Source organism: Sturnira hondurensis, unplaced genomic scaffold (assembly GCF_014824575.4).
Source record: "Sturnira hondurensis isolate 20B ecotype Veracruz unplaced genomic scaffold, ASM1482457v3 Scaffold0024822, whole genome shotgun sequence".
Lineage (NCBI taxonomy): Eukaryota > Metazoa > Chordata > Mammalia > Chiroptera > Phyllostomidae > Sturnira > Sturnira hondurensis.
The window spans coordinates 2,507,798-2,520,444 of NW_028097453.1; the positions used below are offsets into that span (position 1 = coordinate 2,507,798).

General features: G+C 46.7%; 1 protein-coding gene across 6 annotated transcripts in view; it reads left to right on the top strand.

The window, feature by feature from the left end:
- The first annotated feature begins 8,248 nt into the window (after nucleotides 1–8,248).
- The window catches only part of MAGI3 (membrane associated guanylate kinase, WW and PDZ domain containing 3), a 201,074-nt gene continuing 196,675 nt past the window's right edge, over nucleotides 8,249–12,647 (top strand). For 5 of the 6 annotated variants that reach the window (XR_005065430.1, XM_037038724.1, XM_037038726.1 and 2 more), the window contains exon 1: nucleotides 8,249–9,073. Coding sequence is in view for 4 of the 6 variants with exons in the window: in XM_037038724.1 (XP_036894619.1) it covers nucleotides 8,758–9,073 (316 nt within the window). In the remaining 2 variants the exon portion in view is untranslated. Of the gene's footprint in view, nucleotides 9,074–9,680; nucleotides 9,942–12,647 lie in introns of all 6 variants that reach the window. The other variant, XM_037038728.1, reaches the window with a different exon arrangement.

The window sequence follows — 12,647 nt, forward strand, 5'->3', positions numbered from 1 at the left end:
GGTCAAGACGGTGGGCAGGGGGAGTGGTAAGAGAGGGGGCCTGGATGGGGCCTGTTGGTCGTTGGAGGAGCAAGACTATTTACTCTGAGTGAAATGGGGATATATGGCGGTCAAGAGCTAGAAGTGACTTAGTCTCATTTATTTATTTTTTAAAAGGGTCCTCTGGCTGTGTGTGTCTTCGTCAGCTCTGCTGACATAACAAAATACCACAGACGGGACGCCGTAAACAACAGAAATGTATTTCCCATGGATCTAGAGGCTGGACATGTGACATCGGGGTGCCACCATGTCAGTGTCCGGGGAGAGCTCTCTCCTGTCTTCCTTCCGGCACGCTGCCTCCTCCTCTCTGTGCGGAGGCTGAGGGGAGATGGCGTCACTGAATCAGGGCCCTACCCCTCTGTACTGATTAACCTTAGTGACCTACTTGTGGGTTCCATCTCCAAACATAGTCACACAGTGGGAGTTAGGACATCAACATATGAATCGTGGTGGGGGGGGACATAATTCTGTGCATTGCAGCTTGCAACTTGAAATTTTCACTCTCTTAACATTCTCACACACAGCAAGGCTGAAAAGGTAACAACAAAAATTAACCATGTGTTGTTCATATTTACGGTTCGGAGGGTTTGCTGTTGATATAACCAGTGGTTCTAGTTGTGCCTATCAAAGTGTGAATGGACAATTTTTATTTACTTACTTGTCTCCTTACATAATTGACACGTGACAGTATCCTAGTTGCAGGTAGACACATAATGATCCAACGGGTGTCTGTATTGTGCATGATCACAGGAAGTCTAGTTGACGTCCATCACCATATGTAGTTAGTTTTTTTTCTTGTGATGCGAACTTTTAAGATCTACTCTCTTAGCAGATAGTTATTCCATTAAATGTGTGTTATTAAATGTGCCATGATTAATGTTCACTTCTTTTTTTAAAACATTTTTTATTTATCTTTAGAGGGGAAGGGAAGGAGAGAAATATCAATGTAGAGAAATATCAATGTATGGTTGCCTCTTGTGCATCTCCTGCTGGGAACTGGCCTGCAACCCAGGCATGTGCCCTGACTGGGAATTGAACCGAGATCCTTTGGTTCGCAGGCCTGTGCTCAATCCACTGAGCTATACCAGCCAGGGCTAATGTTGACTTCTAAGCACAGAAGCACCTCACTGGAACCCATATTATTTACAAGTTGCCCTGCTTCCGAACTGGAGTTCAGCTCCTTTCCTCTCTGACCCCAAATCCAACAAGGTCACTCTCCATTTTTGAACAAAGGAAAACACAGACTTGATCTGGATACTTTTTATTAAGTATAAGCCAGGCCACAGTACCAGGTCTTCGAATGGGGTGTGTTTATTTTAAGCTCACGTAGTGTGTTTCCAATCATTTTTCACTGTGAAATTTGGAAGTGTGCATTTGGAAACCCTTCCACCCAAGCTTAGCCAAGTTGGTCAGAATTTTCCTTCTGTTGAGGAAAGGGACCTTCACATCAAGCTTCTTTATTGGGATCAGCTGAAGGTACTGGTTGTGTGCTTCCAGTCTGCAATGGGCAAATAAGACTCAAGGACCTGAAGTTTTCCAACTAGTGAAGGACCTAAGAGATTTTTTATAGTGGTAGAACTCTTTTAAAATAAAGCTCGTGAGTTCCTTTAAAAGTCAAGAAACAAATCTCACTCCTTATAACAACACATACTGTAGGTTAAAAGAACAATCTATGTTATTTCACCAGTTTTGAGGTCATCAAATGCTTTGGTTGGATATCACTTTTCTAAGAGGTTAAACAAAACTCTTGAAATTAACATTTCATCTCTCTGGATATTCTTCTCAATAAATACAATAAAAGAAAGAACTTGTATAAATTTAAACTTAATTAAAAATTTTCCCCACTTTTTTTGTTTTTTTATTTCTTCTTATCTTACTGTGAAGGGACATTTCAACAAAGCAATTACATTCCAGAAAGCTTCTTATTGAGTACAATTGTAACACATTTCCTTAACTATGGTCAGTCTAGGAAATTAAAACTTTAATTTCTGATTTCCACAATGCCTTTGACAAATTTTCATCTACGTTGTTTCTTCCCTGGTCCACACCACCATCACCTGCCACTGGGCTCCTCATGAGCGAGGTGCCCTCCCTCTACTGGTTTCTATCTGAGGTCTTTTTCTCCGATTGCCACCCCCATCCTTCTCAGTGTGGTAGTCAGAGTCACCAGTCTAAAATGTTCATCAGATTCTGTCACTTCTAAAATTTCTCATTGTGCACTGAATACAATTCTGATTCCTTTACTTGGCCTGAAAGGCAGTATGGGACCTCCCTCCCAGCCCAGCTCTCTTCTTCCCTACCATTTCCTCCGCATAACCACACTCCAGGTGAATTAGCACCCTTCCCTTCCCTTCCCGAAGTCAGACACGGATCTCCCTCAGGTCTCGGGTCTTCCCTTTAGGTCTCAGCAAACCTGTCCCCCTCGCAGGGGCCAGCCCTCTCCTATGACCTCTGGCTCCCATCGCCCACGTCCACTCCTCACTCTCCATCACTTCATTCTGTTCCATCTTCTATTTTAATTATGATTCTATTACTACTGGAAATTATCTGGATTATTTACCTGTTTTGTGTTTCCTGTTGGTGGTGTTCAGGACGTGGTACCCCAATAAGGCACCTTGGCATGTTGAGTGTTTTAAGCTGAAGGGGTTTGGGCAGATGCGGGAAGGGCTCTCTGACCTCTGACCTTCTCCCTGCCCTCTTCTCTGAGGCAGATCATAAGTCACTTATGTGGTAGGTGCCCTCCCTGTACCCAGAGGAAAGCAGCATCTTTAGCTCCGGAATGAAAGAGTATCGGGAAGAAGCCGAGGGAACAGGTCTTACCTGGTCTCCCCTGTCTGCTACTCTTTGCCATATGGTACCTTTCATGGCTTTCAGCTCTTCGTGAAGGGCATAAAGACACTCTCAGGTTTAACCATTTCTTCAGGTCTTCATTGCCCCATAAAGGCTTGGGTGGCACATCAGAAATACATTAAGTAAATTAGTACATTTTATTCCTGTTAATCCATTTTTGCCAGTGTAATTTTCAGACCCAGCCAGAGACCCTAAGAGGGTTGAGGAAAAAGCTCTTTCCTCCCCTACAACTTTCTACTTCCCCATGAAAGGCGGGGCCTGGTCCGTTCGTTCTTTGCTGTAAACCAGCAACTGTAAAACGACGCCTGCTCAAAACGCAGTCTGTCTATTGTCTGAGTGAATGAGTGAATGAATGAACGAATGTGTGCAAGTTATACTGAAGACAGTGCCAGCCCAATGCAGGGGGCCAGGGGGACGCAAATGGATCAGAAAGGGACCCTGTTCTCCAGAATCTTCAGATCAGCTAGAAAAGAAAACGCAGATGACAGTACGCTGTTGGCTCTGGAGACGGGAGAGACGACATCCTGGTATAGGAAGTAGAGGCTGGTCTTGAGTAGGAGGCTGCCTGTCAGAGGAAAGAGGAAAGGTGGTTATTTGGGTGTTAGGTTGGCCAAAAAGTCCGCTACTTTTTTCTTCTGTAAAATAAGACACATTTTTCATTTTCACCAATAGCTTTATTGATTTGGATATTTTGAGTATGTCAGCTGGCTCCTGCTATTGGCTTCTATTGGGTAGAGGCCAGGGGTGCTGCTAAACATCTTCCAATGTGTATGACAGCCTCACAGCAGAGAATTATTTGGCCAAAATGTCAATAGTACCAAGAAACATCATAAACCACTTTTAACATGTTCTATCAGTCACAGCACCTTCTCCATACACTGCACACATCTTTTTTTGTGTGTTTCACTTGTTTTTACCTTTCTTGAAATAATAAAGCATAACACACCAAAAATGTGTATTTTCTTCCATCTTCAATATTAAAATGGCTGCACAAAAATTTACCGATTTTGGTAAGTCTTTAAAAAATGCATGCCGATAGGACAGCCGTCACAATACACTCTAACAAAATTGTTTCGAATGAAGTTAAAGACAACTAAGCCATACAAGAGCCATCATACTGAAAAAACATAATGGACTTTGGGCCAACCCAATCTTTTCTATTTCATTCAGTATTCTCTTTGACCTGCTTTGTCAGCCAAACTTGACATCTGATTGCTTAACTCAGCCTCCTTCGAAGCCTGTTGGCACTGCAGGTGGTTCTGAAGGTTTCTATTCTTCTGTGACTTGGGTTTGCAGTCCCTTGGTTGTTGCAGGTATGGGCACTTATGAGCAAAAATGCAGGTATAGGCATGACACATAGTAAAACAGATTTTAGACAATAAATTAGTTTGTTGAACTGAAGTAAAATTTTCCATGTTATTGCTTTTGTAATTGAGCCTGTTTTAGCATTAGCATACAAATTAGCCCATAGACCTAGGCAAATTAAAATGCTAATAAAATGTAAGGGTACACTAGAACACTAATACTGAATTTGGTTAGGCTATTAATGTTAGACTACATTACATATATTACTTCCACAATACAGGTTAATCGGAACATTTCCTAAGCCAGTGAAAGACTTTGTGGATCAGAATTTTTAAAGTTCAAGAGGACTTTATAATAATCTATGGGAATAAAAACAGGAGAAATGTTCAGTACATGAGGCATATATTTATCTGTCCATTCCACTTCTCCATCACACTCTGCCACCTTAATTCTTGATAATGACTTCATCTGAATAATGATTGATGATTTGATGTACCGTTATTGGCTCAGGTTTCCATGAAAGAAATGCATGATAATGTAACACGTCAATGAAATCTAGCATTTCTCCCTGTACTTGCCTTGTGCTTTTTTTTTTTTTACATCCTCAGCCGAGGATATGTTTGTTGATTTTAGAGAGAGATGAAGGGAAAGAGAGAGAGAAACATTGATGTGAAAGAGAAACATAGATTGGTTGCTTCCTGTACACCCTTCAACAGGGAATCGAACCTGCAACCTTTTAGTGCATTGAGGATGCTCTAACAAACTCAGCCACGTGGCAGGGGCCACTTGCCTTTCTGTGAAAGAGCCATGCACTCCTACAGGCACATGACCCAGAGAGACTTCCATACGAGTGACGGCCCTGGAGCTTGTCTGGTGCACAAATGGCATCTCTATCCGAGGCCACTCTGATTGCACAAAGGAACAACTAAGTATGGGACATTTCAGAAAAATTGGGAATCTATACTTGCCTCTCCAAAGTTTTTCTTACTTGAAACATTTACTGCACTCTCATCAGGAGCACCTGGCACAATATTATAAAAAACCCCCACAAACTTTCCACTTGGCTCCACCCCCAAAATAGAAGCCAGCCAATGCAGTGTATTTGTGGAGAACACTATGGATGATTGCTTACCTAAAAGCCAATCTCCCCTCTTTATATTTGCTAAGAGCTCCTCCCACCCCCAAAGTTTTATTCACATATTTACATAGCTATGTGGTTTAGGAGATGCTGGATCCTCTTCTGCTCAGGGGGTGAAACTGGGTAAGGGTCTTCATTACCCTTTGCCTCTTGGGTTTAGGAAAGGATATTTGGGTGATTCTGGCCCGTGAGCTGGAGGGGAAGTCTTGCCAGGGGCCTTGTGGAGAGGTTTCCTTGATTTATGAGAAGGAAACGAGGGAAGAGAGTGCCTCCTTCTCTCCTTTCGGTTTTCAGGCGTTTCTGTGATACTCCAGTTATCAGAGCCCTGCGGCCATCCCGGGACCTAACTCATGCCTATGCTGGTTGAAATTCTCCTGTTTATCTCTACAGATTAGATGGCTAGAGGGAGCCCCAAGAAACCTCGGAGATCATCAACTGTAACTTTCTCATTTATTTTTGTTCACCCAGGTTCCATGTCGTTTGGCTTATTACTGTTCTCCAATGGAAATTACAACTGGTAAGCCAACCGTGGGGTTTGGGAAGTAGTGATCAGCATGAGTACAGTCTGATTGTTTCATTTGATGCCATTTCAGAGAGAGACGCTTGTAATGTGATTCCTTTAATTATATAGTTATTTCTGGAATAGTATCCCACCAGAAATAATTCACTGGAGTGGACAGCTTCTTTCTATAGTATTAAAAAAAAAACCCCAAACTGAACCCAAGCTTAAAAGATGGATGAATTTAATACAGAATTGTCAAGGTGATTAGCAATGCTTATCTTTTATATCTGAATATCATGTTAATGATGTAGTAATAAATGACTTCATACTTTAAGTTACTGTCAGCCAGGTATTCTATTCCTTGTGGCCAAAGGTATCCTAATGGATACAATCTAGTCAGGGAAAGAGGCTTTCTCAGCGTTGCTGCAAAAAAAATGGATGATGCGGAAGTTATCAAGATTTCATCCAGGAATCTGTTAGTGTAGGTTATCGTTCAGAAATACTCCAGCTTTGTCTCAGATCTGGGTAAATTTGAGCAATCCACATAACTGTGCTATTTCACCCTTTTATTTTTTCTCTCCAGATGCAGTTTCCTCCTGTGCGAGTGTCCAACAGATATGAACAGCATCAAAGGGCTCTCTGGCCCTCTGGCTTCCCTTGGATTTAGCCATTAGGATGTACCTGCAAGAGACTGGAAGAGGGAGGTAAGTGAGATAAAAATCTCCCAGTTTCCTCCTTGGGCGATTGATTCTATCACTTGAAAAAAGGTCCCAGGCGTCTGTCAGTCTGCCCTTTCTGTGCCGAGACTTCATAACTCTTCCTTTCACCTTGTTTCTGCAGATCTAGGAGCCTGTAGCCCCAGGGTTCCACATTCCCTTGTGGTTTCCTATACCCTGCCCACATCTTTGTAAAGTGCCATTTGTTTCCTGCTAGGCCCTGACTGATACAATGGTGTGAACAAAATCACTGCAGCTGTTGGAGCTTGGCCCGAAGTGTCTGAGATGTGGGGAGATTCTGTGGAGTTATTCACAGTTTAACTAAAGGCTCTCCCCAAGCATTAAAAGGAGACAGGGGACTACATAAATGTCATGTGCAAAAGTGAAACAAAGTATCATAGCTCAGAGAAACACTTTCCACCTGAGGACAAGGAATCTGAGAAGGCTACCTGGAAGAGATGGCGTTAGGGCTGAGGATGGATAAGAATTTTAAGACAGAGTGTGAGTCAAGCCAGAGAGGTGAGAAAGCTCAAGAAGAGTTTCTGAAAAATTAGTGCTGAAAGGGACCTAAGATGGCCTTTATTCAATGTTCTCCCTCCACTTTCTTTACACTGTGTAACCTTGAGGCTGAACTGTGGCCAAGGTCAAATAGCAAGAAAGTAGCATGCTAGGACTCTAACCCAGGTCCACTAGCTACTAGGCTAGTTCCTAATCCACCTTCTACCTGGGCTCCATCCTGCTTCACCCCACCCTGCTAATCTGTGAGACTCTGAGAGCCCAGTTTCTGTTTTCTTCCTCCTTGAACAGCCCCCCCCCCATACCTAGCATGCTTTCTGCCGTAATCAGCAGCAGCAGCAGCAGATACCAAATGGTAAGAAGCATCCAGGCCCCTGCCAGGCACTATGCAGACATTTTATATGCACTGCACATAATTTCCCCAACAATTTAGAAGTGTAGAATTATCTTCACTTTTCAGCTAAAAATGCTGCGGCTCAGAGAGGTGCTCTAATTTGCCCTAGGGCGCACAGCAGGGTGCTGGCCTCTATTTTACCTTTCCTCAAAGGGACTGCGGAGTCCTTGCCTCCATCAGCTTTCGATAACATTTGTTGAAGGGATGAAGTAACAAGAAACACTGACTCAGTGTAAGTGGTCTGCTGTAACAGGCCATCCCGGAGGCCCGGCCACCTCTGGCCTTGGACTCCGCAAGTAGTCTCAGGGCCGAAGTACACCCGCCCCTCTCAGTACCCATCCCTCAGGCTCCACCCCCGACCCCGCCCACGGGACAGCCACGCCTCCACCTCGGAGAGTTGGATCTCTCTTCCTATCTGAGTTTTCTCTGGGCTCTAGCCACTGCGGAAGGGCCTCTCAGCCCTGGCGATCTGGCGCTGGTTCCACTCCCCTGCCCCTCCCCTCGCCCTCCCTCACTCTTCAAACTTCTTTTTTCACCCTCTTTAAACTTCAGTCATCCTAGTGCCCGCCTCCCCCACTCCAGCCAGCCAATCGGCGGCCCTCATTCTTGGCGAGGGTCCGCCCTCTGCCCGCCGGGGACCAATACCCCCGTGCGGGAGTCGAGGGCTGGGGCTCGTTCCCAAGCGCCGGGCCTGTGACGGCAGCGCGCCGGGCGCCGCGCGGTGGGAGTGGGCGGGGCTCTGGGTGAGGGGCGGGCTGGGGCGGGGGAGGGGACGAGGGAGGTGGAGGTTGCGGCGGGTTTGAAAGCGGCAGTTTCCTGGCAGCCTGGGCAGGCGTTGGTCTCTGAGCTCCAGCTCCACGGCAGCGGCCGGGATCGATCCAGCGAGGGGTTTACGCGTAATTCTGCGCGCCCCCCACGGATTTTTCCCGTCTGGGCTCTTCCCCCTTGACCTGCCCACCCCCCTGGCCTCAGCCGTTCCCGCCGCTGGGCGCGGAGCCCGGGGGCCAGCGGTCGCCTGTGACCCCGCCCGAACCCCCTCCGGAGCCGCCTGGGGACAATTCCCTTCTCCTTTCTGCGGTCTAACCTGGGGGAGCCCTCCCGGATCCCGGCCGACCCCGAGGAGCACAGCTGCGAGGGGTGTCCGAGGGGCGTCTTGGGGTTGGAGTGGCCCGGCTCCCCGCGGGCTGTGGTCGAGGGGGCGCGGGAGCGGCGAGGCCCCCCCTCGCCGGGCTGCGCGGGCCGCCCGGGGCCCCCGCCGCCCGCGCGGGGTCTCCTCCATGGTGCAGCGGGGTTCGGGATGTCGAAGACACTGAAGAAGAAGAAGCACTGGCTCAGCAAGGTGCAGGAGTGCACGGTGTCCTGGGCCGGGCCCGCGGGCGACTTGGGCGTGGAGATCCGGGGCGGCGCGGAGCGAGGCGAGTTCCCCTACCTGGGGCGGCTTCGCGAGGAGCCCGGCGGGGGCACCTGCTGCGTCGTCTCGGGCAAGGCGCCCAGCCCCGGCGATGTGCTGCTGGAGGTGAACGGGACTCCTGTCAGCGGGCTCACCAACCGGGACACCCTGGCTGTCATCCGCCACTTCCGCGAGCCCCTCCGCCTCAAGACCGTGAAGCCAGGTACGCGGGCTCTGCCTTTCCGGCGGGAGGTGGCGGGGAGGTCCGGGTGGGCGCCCTGGGAGCGGCGGCCCCTGCCCCGGGCGTCGCGGCTCGGGGAATCTTAGACCTCCAGGGTGTGCCGGGCGCCCTGGCGGCAGGCGGCCGCAGCGATCCCATTTTCGCCGCCGGGAAGACTGAGCTCCGGCGAGCAGTCCCAGAACGGCGACCGGGAGCTGGGCTGCCTGTCCCCGCAGCTCCGTCTCCCTCCGCCGAGTTTTCGACTCCGGGTGGAAAAGGTCCTCCCGGCCGTAGCGCTGCTTTCGGAACCGTCTCACGCGTTTGCTGCCGGGGAGAAAGGTCTTTGCTATCGAGGAGGCACTTGGTGCTGAGGTTGCCGGCGAGGGCGTAGCTGCCTCGGTGTTTCTTGCGCGCCGGCGGCACCTGGGGCTGACAGCCTGACTCTGCCCAGGTGGTTCAGGTGCCTGGGCGCGGATTGTGGACGGTGCTCGATAGGTGACCTGGTGGCGTGTGCCTGCGAGGAGCTGTCGGCTAGTCTGGGTTTCGAAGGAAGAGGACCTAGGTGCCTCGCTGAGAAACAAAAATGTTTTAAAAATGTTTGATTTTACAGGATTTTGTTGAAGCGGTCGGTCAAAAGGTCCCCCCACTGCCCTGGTGTCATTCATGCGAGTGAAGTCTGCTGCAAAACACGTTACGTAGATGACATTGCTGTCGGTTTCAAGCCTGGATCGGCCCGGGAACCATGGAATCTGATAGTGTGTAATAGCCCTACGTATTTGTAGTTGGCAGCAGCGTGGGTCGGCTCCGGCACTGCTAGAATGTGGTCCTGTTTCCCCCAGACGTTTGTAGGAGAGAGAAATACGACTACACGGTAATTAGGAATCGGACTGTTTTTGCTACATGGGCTCTACGGAATATACAGTGCCTCGGAATATAATTGGCTGCTTAATTGTGATTTGGGCTAGAAAAACCAGACCATCCCTCCGCTACAAAATGCTAGAAAATTCTGGAGGAAAATTTAACATCTCTTCCTCCCCTCCCCCACCTTCCTCAGCTTCTCCCTTTGGAAATACCTCTTGAATCGCCCTTGGACTTTATGGTTTGTGGTGCCGTGTAGAGATGTGAGTGTGTGTGTGTGGGGGGGGGGCGGTGTCTCTGCACAGACTCACTCCAGTGTCCCTGGAATCTCGAAGGGAGATTTTCCTCCCGTGGTCCAGTCCGTTGAATCCATGCTAAGTTTACTGGTTTTTGTGAGGTTCTCTTTTTTGTTGTTAATTTTAAAAAACTTTGGCAGACTTAGACATCCTTTTCTGTGTAGTTTTGTGAATCCAAAAATTCTTCCTTGACTCAAACTTTCAGAGCCGTGTGTGGAGGAGGGTAGAGGAACGGCATCGGGACTAGAACGCAGTCACTTTCTGTCTGTGACATGCAAGTACTATATATTCAGCACTTACTGGTCTGGGTGCCATTTCGTTCAAATCCAAGGAGTCAGAATAGTAAGAACGTGGGCATCGTTGCTTTGTATTTTGTTTTGATTAGCTGGGGCGTAGATGAGAATATAATTTATTTTCCAAGATAGTTTAAAATTGATTGATTGAGGAGGAAGTTCATTGGGGAGACATATCTTTAATTAATATTAGTAACTTTTATACCAAGTTTTAAAAACTAATTCCAATTTTAAGTGTATTTAGTAATATTAATTGTGTCGAGAAAACAGTCTTATTTTAAATGTTTAGCCAAAATGAAACAATTTATGTTAATTGGTGTAGCACATTTTATAATCATTAACAGTAAAAGAAACAAATACTACACTTACGTAAAAGAAACTTTTTTTAATCCTCACCCTAGAATATGTTTATTGATTTTAGGGAGAGAGGAGAGAGGCAGAGAAAAATCGATGTGAGAGAGACACATTGATCCATTAGCCATGTGGGGGCGCCCTGACTGGGGAGTGGAACCTGCGACCTTAAGGTGTGTGCCCTGACCCGGAATCAAACCCGCAGGGTCCAGGAGGACACTCCAATCAACTGAGCCATCCGGCCAGGGCACTATACCTATTTTGTAAGGATACACTTTGCTTTAATGATTTCTAAAGGATGCCACAATGTGTCCTCTGAGATTAATCTTGTTTCTAAGCAAGTTGTAATTAAAAACTTTTAATCGCTTAAAACTAGTATTCTTAATTTCTTAGTAGCCTCATGTTAGGCATTATGTTAAATGGCTTACTTGAATGCCTTTGCTTAAACATTTGTTGTGAAACAGCAAGATTTTTGCAGGTTAAGGACATGACTTTAAGTTTTAGAAATTAAAGACTTGGAGAAGATATTCTTAGAACTTTGAGTGTAATTAAAAACCACATAAATTTTATCTCCAGGGAAGACAAAGATTCTTTACTATTGGGATTAAGTCTGAAAAGCAGGAAGTACAGAGTAAAGGTATGTAGAAAGAAACTTGCCCTGACCGTTGTTTTTTCCCCTTTTATTTAAACTTTGGGAGAGAAATGGATATTTCAATATGATAAGGTATTGAAAAGTTTACTTAGCACTCTGTCTTGTTTTGGTTAATAACTTTATTAAACTATATTCATAAATGCCATTTAGAAACCAGAACAATGCCAGAGTAAGTGTAACTATTGTTATAAGATGTAATAATAGAGGGGAATGATCTCATACTATCTTCTGACAAAGTCCATGCAGGAAGCATGAGCTGGGCCATGGGGTGCTCCGGGCTGTGGGGTGCTCGGGGCTGTGGAATGTGCTATGCTGTGGGGTGCTCTGGGCTGTGGGGTGCCCCATGCTGTGGGATGCACCGGGCTATGGGGTGCTGTGGACTGTGGGGTGCACTGGTCTGTGGGGTGCACCATCCTGTGGGGTGATCCGGGCTGTGGGGTGCTCCGGGCTGTGGGGTGCTCCAGACTGTGGGGTGCTTGGGACTGTGGAGTGTGCTATGCTGTGGGGTGCTCGGGGGCTGTAGGGTAGGACTCTTCCACTTTCTCCTTTTCATGGGGGATGGAGGGGGAGCCCAGCCCAAGTCAGCACCATCACCCAGATGACTTAATGAAGGTTTTTTCTGGCAGTGACTTGTCTTTAGCTTTGTTATAGGGTTTAATTTTTTTCTTTCTTTTGTTATAATCTGTAATGGTGATTTGAAAGTAACTCTTTAAGATATGGTTCCTAATTTGAGGCTTTTCCTGAGAGAATCATAGAATTTCTTCATTGAATTCTTATTTAGTATTAGTATAGGACTTCACATCAGTACTTTCCTGCTCCTGGGAGAATCTTCAGTTCCACGGATGCTTAATCCAACTTGTGACCGGTTCCTTAATTACAACCCTGTGGTTTATTTTTCTGCAAAGAGAAAAGTTTTTTCCCTTGAACTTTGTATTTACCTAATAGTAAAGGAAGTTGAACTTCGGACCACTGGTGAAATTGTTTCATCATATAGTCCTGTGACCAGAATTAGTTTCTTTGATTTTACTTCAGAATGTATTTTTAGAACAATTTCTACCCCTTTCTTCTCTTTTGGATCTCTTTGTCATCATTGATTCTATTCAGAGGGTAATTTGGGACTTGTGGCG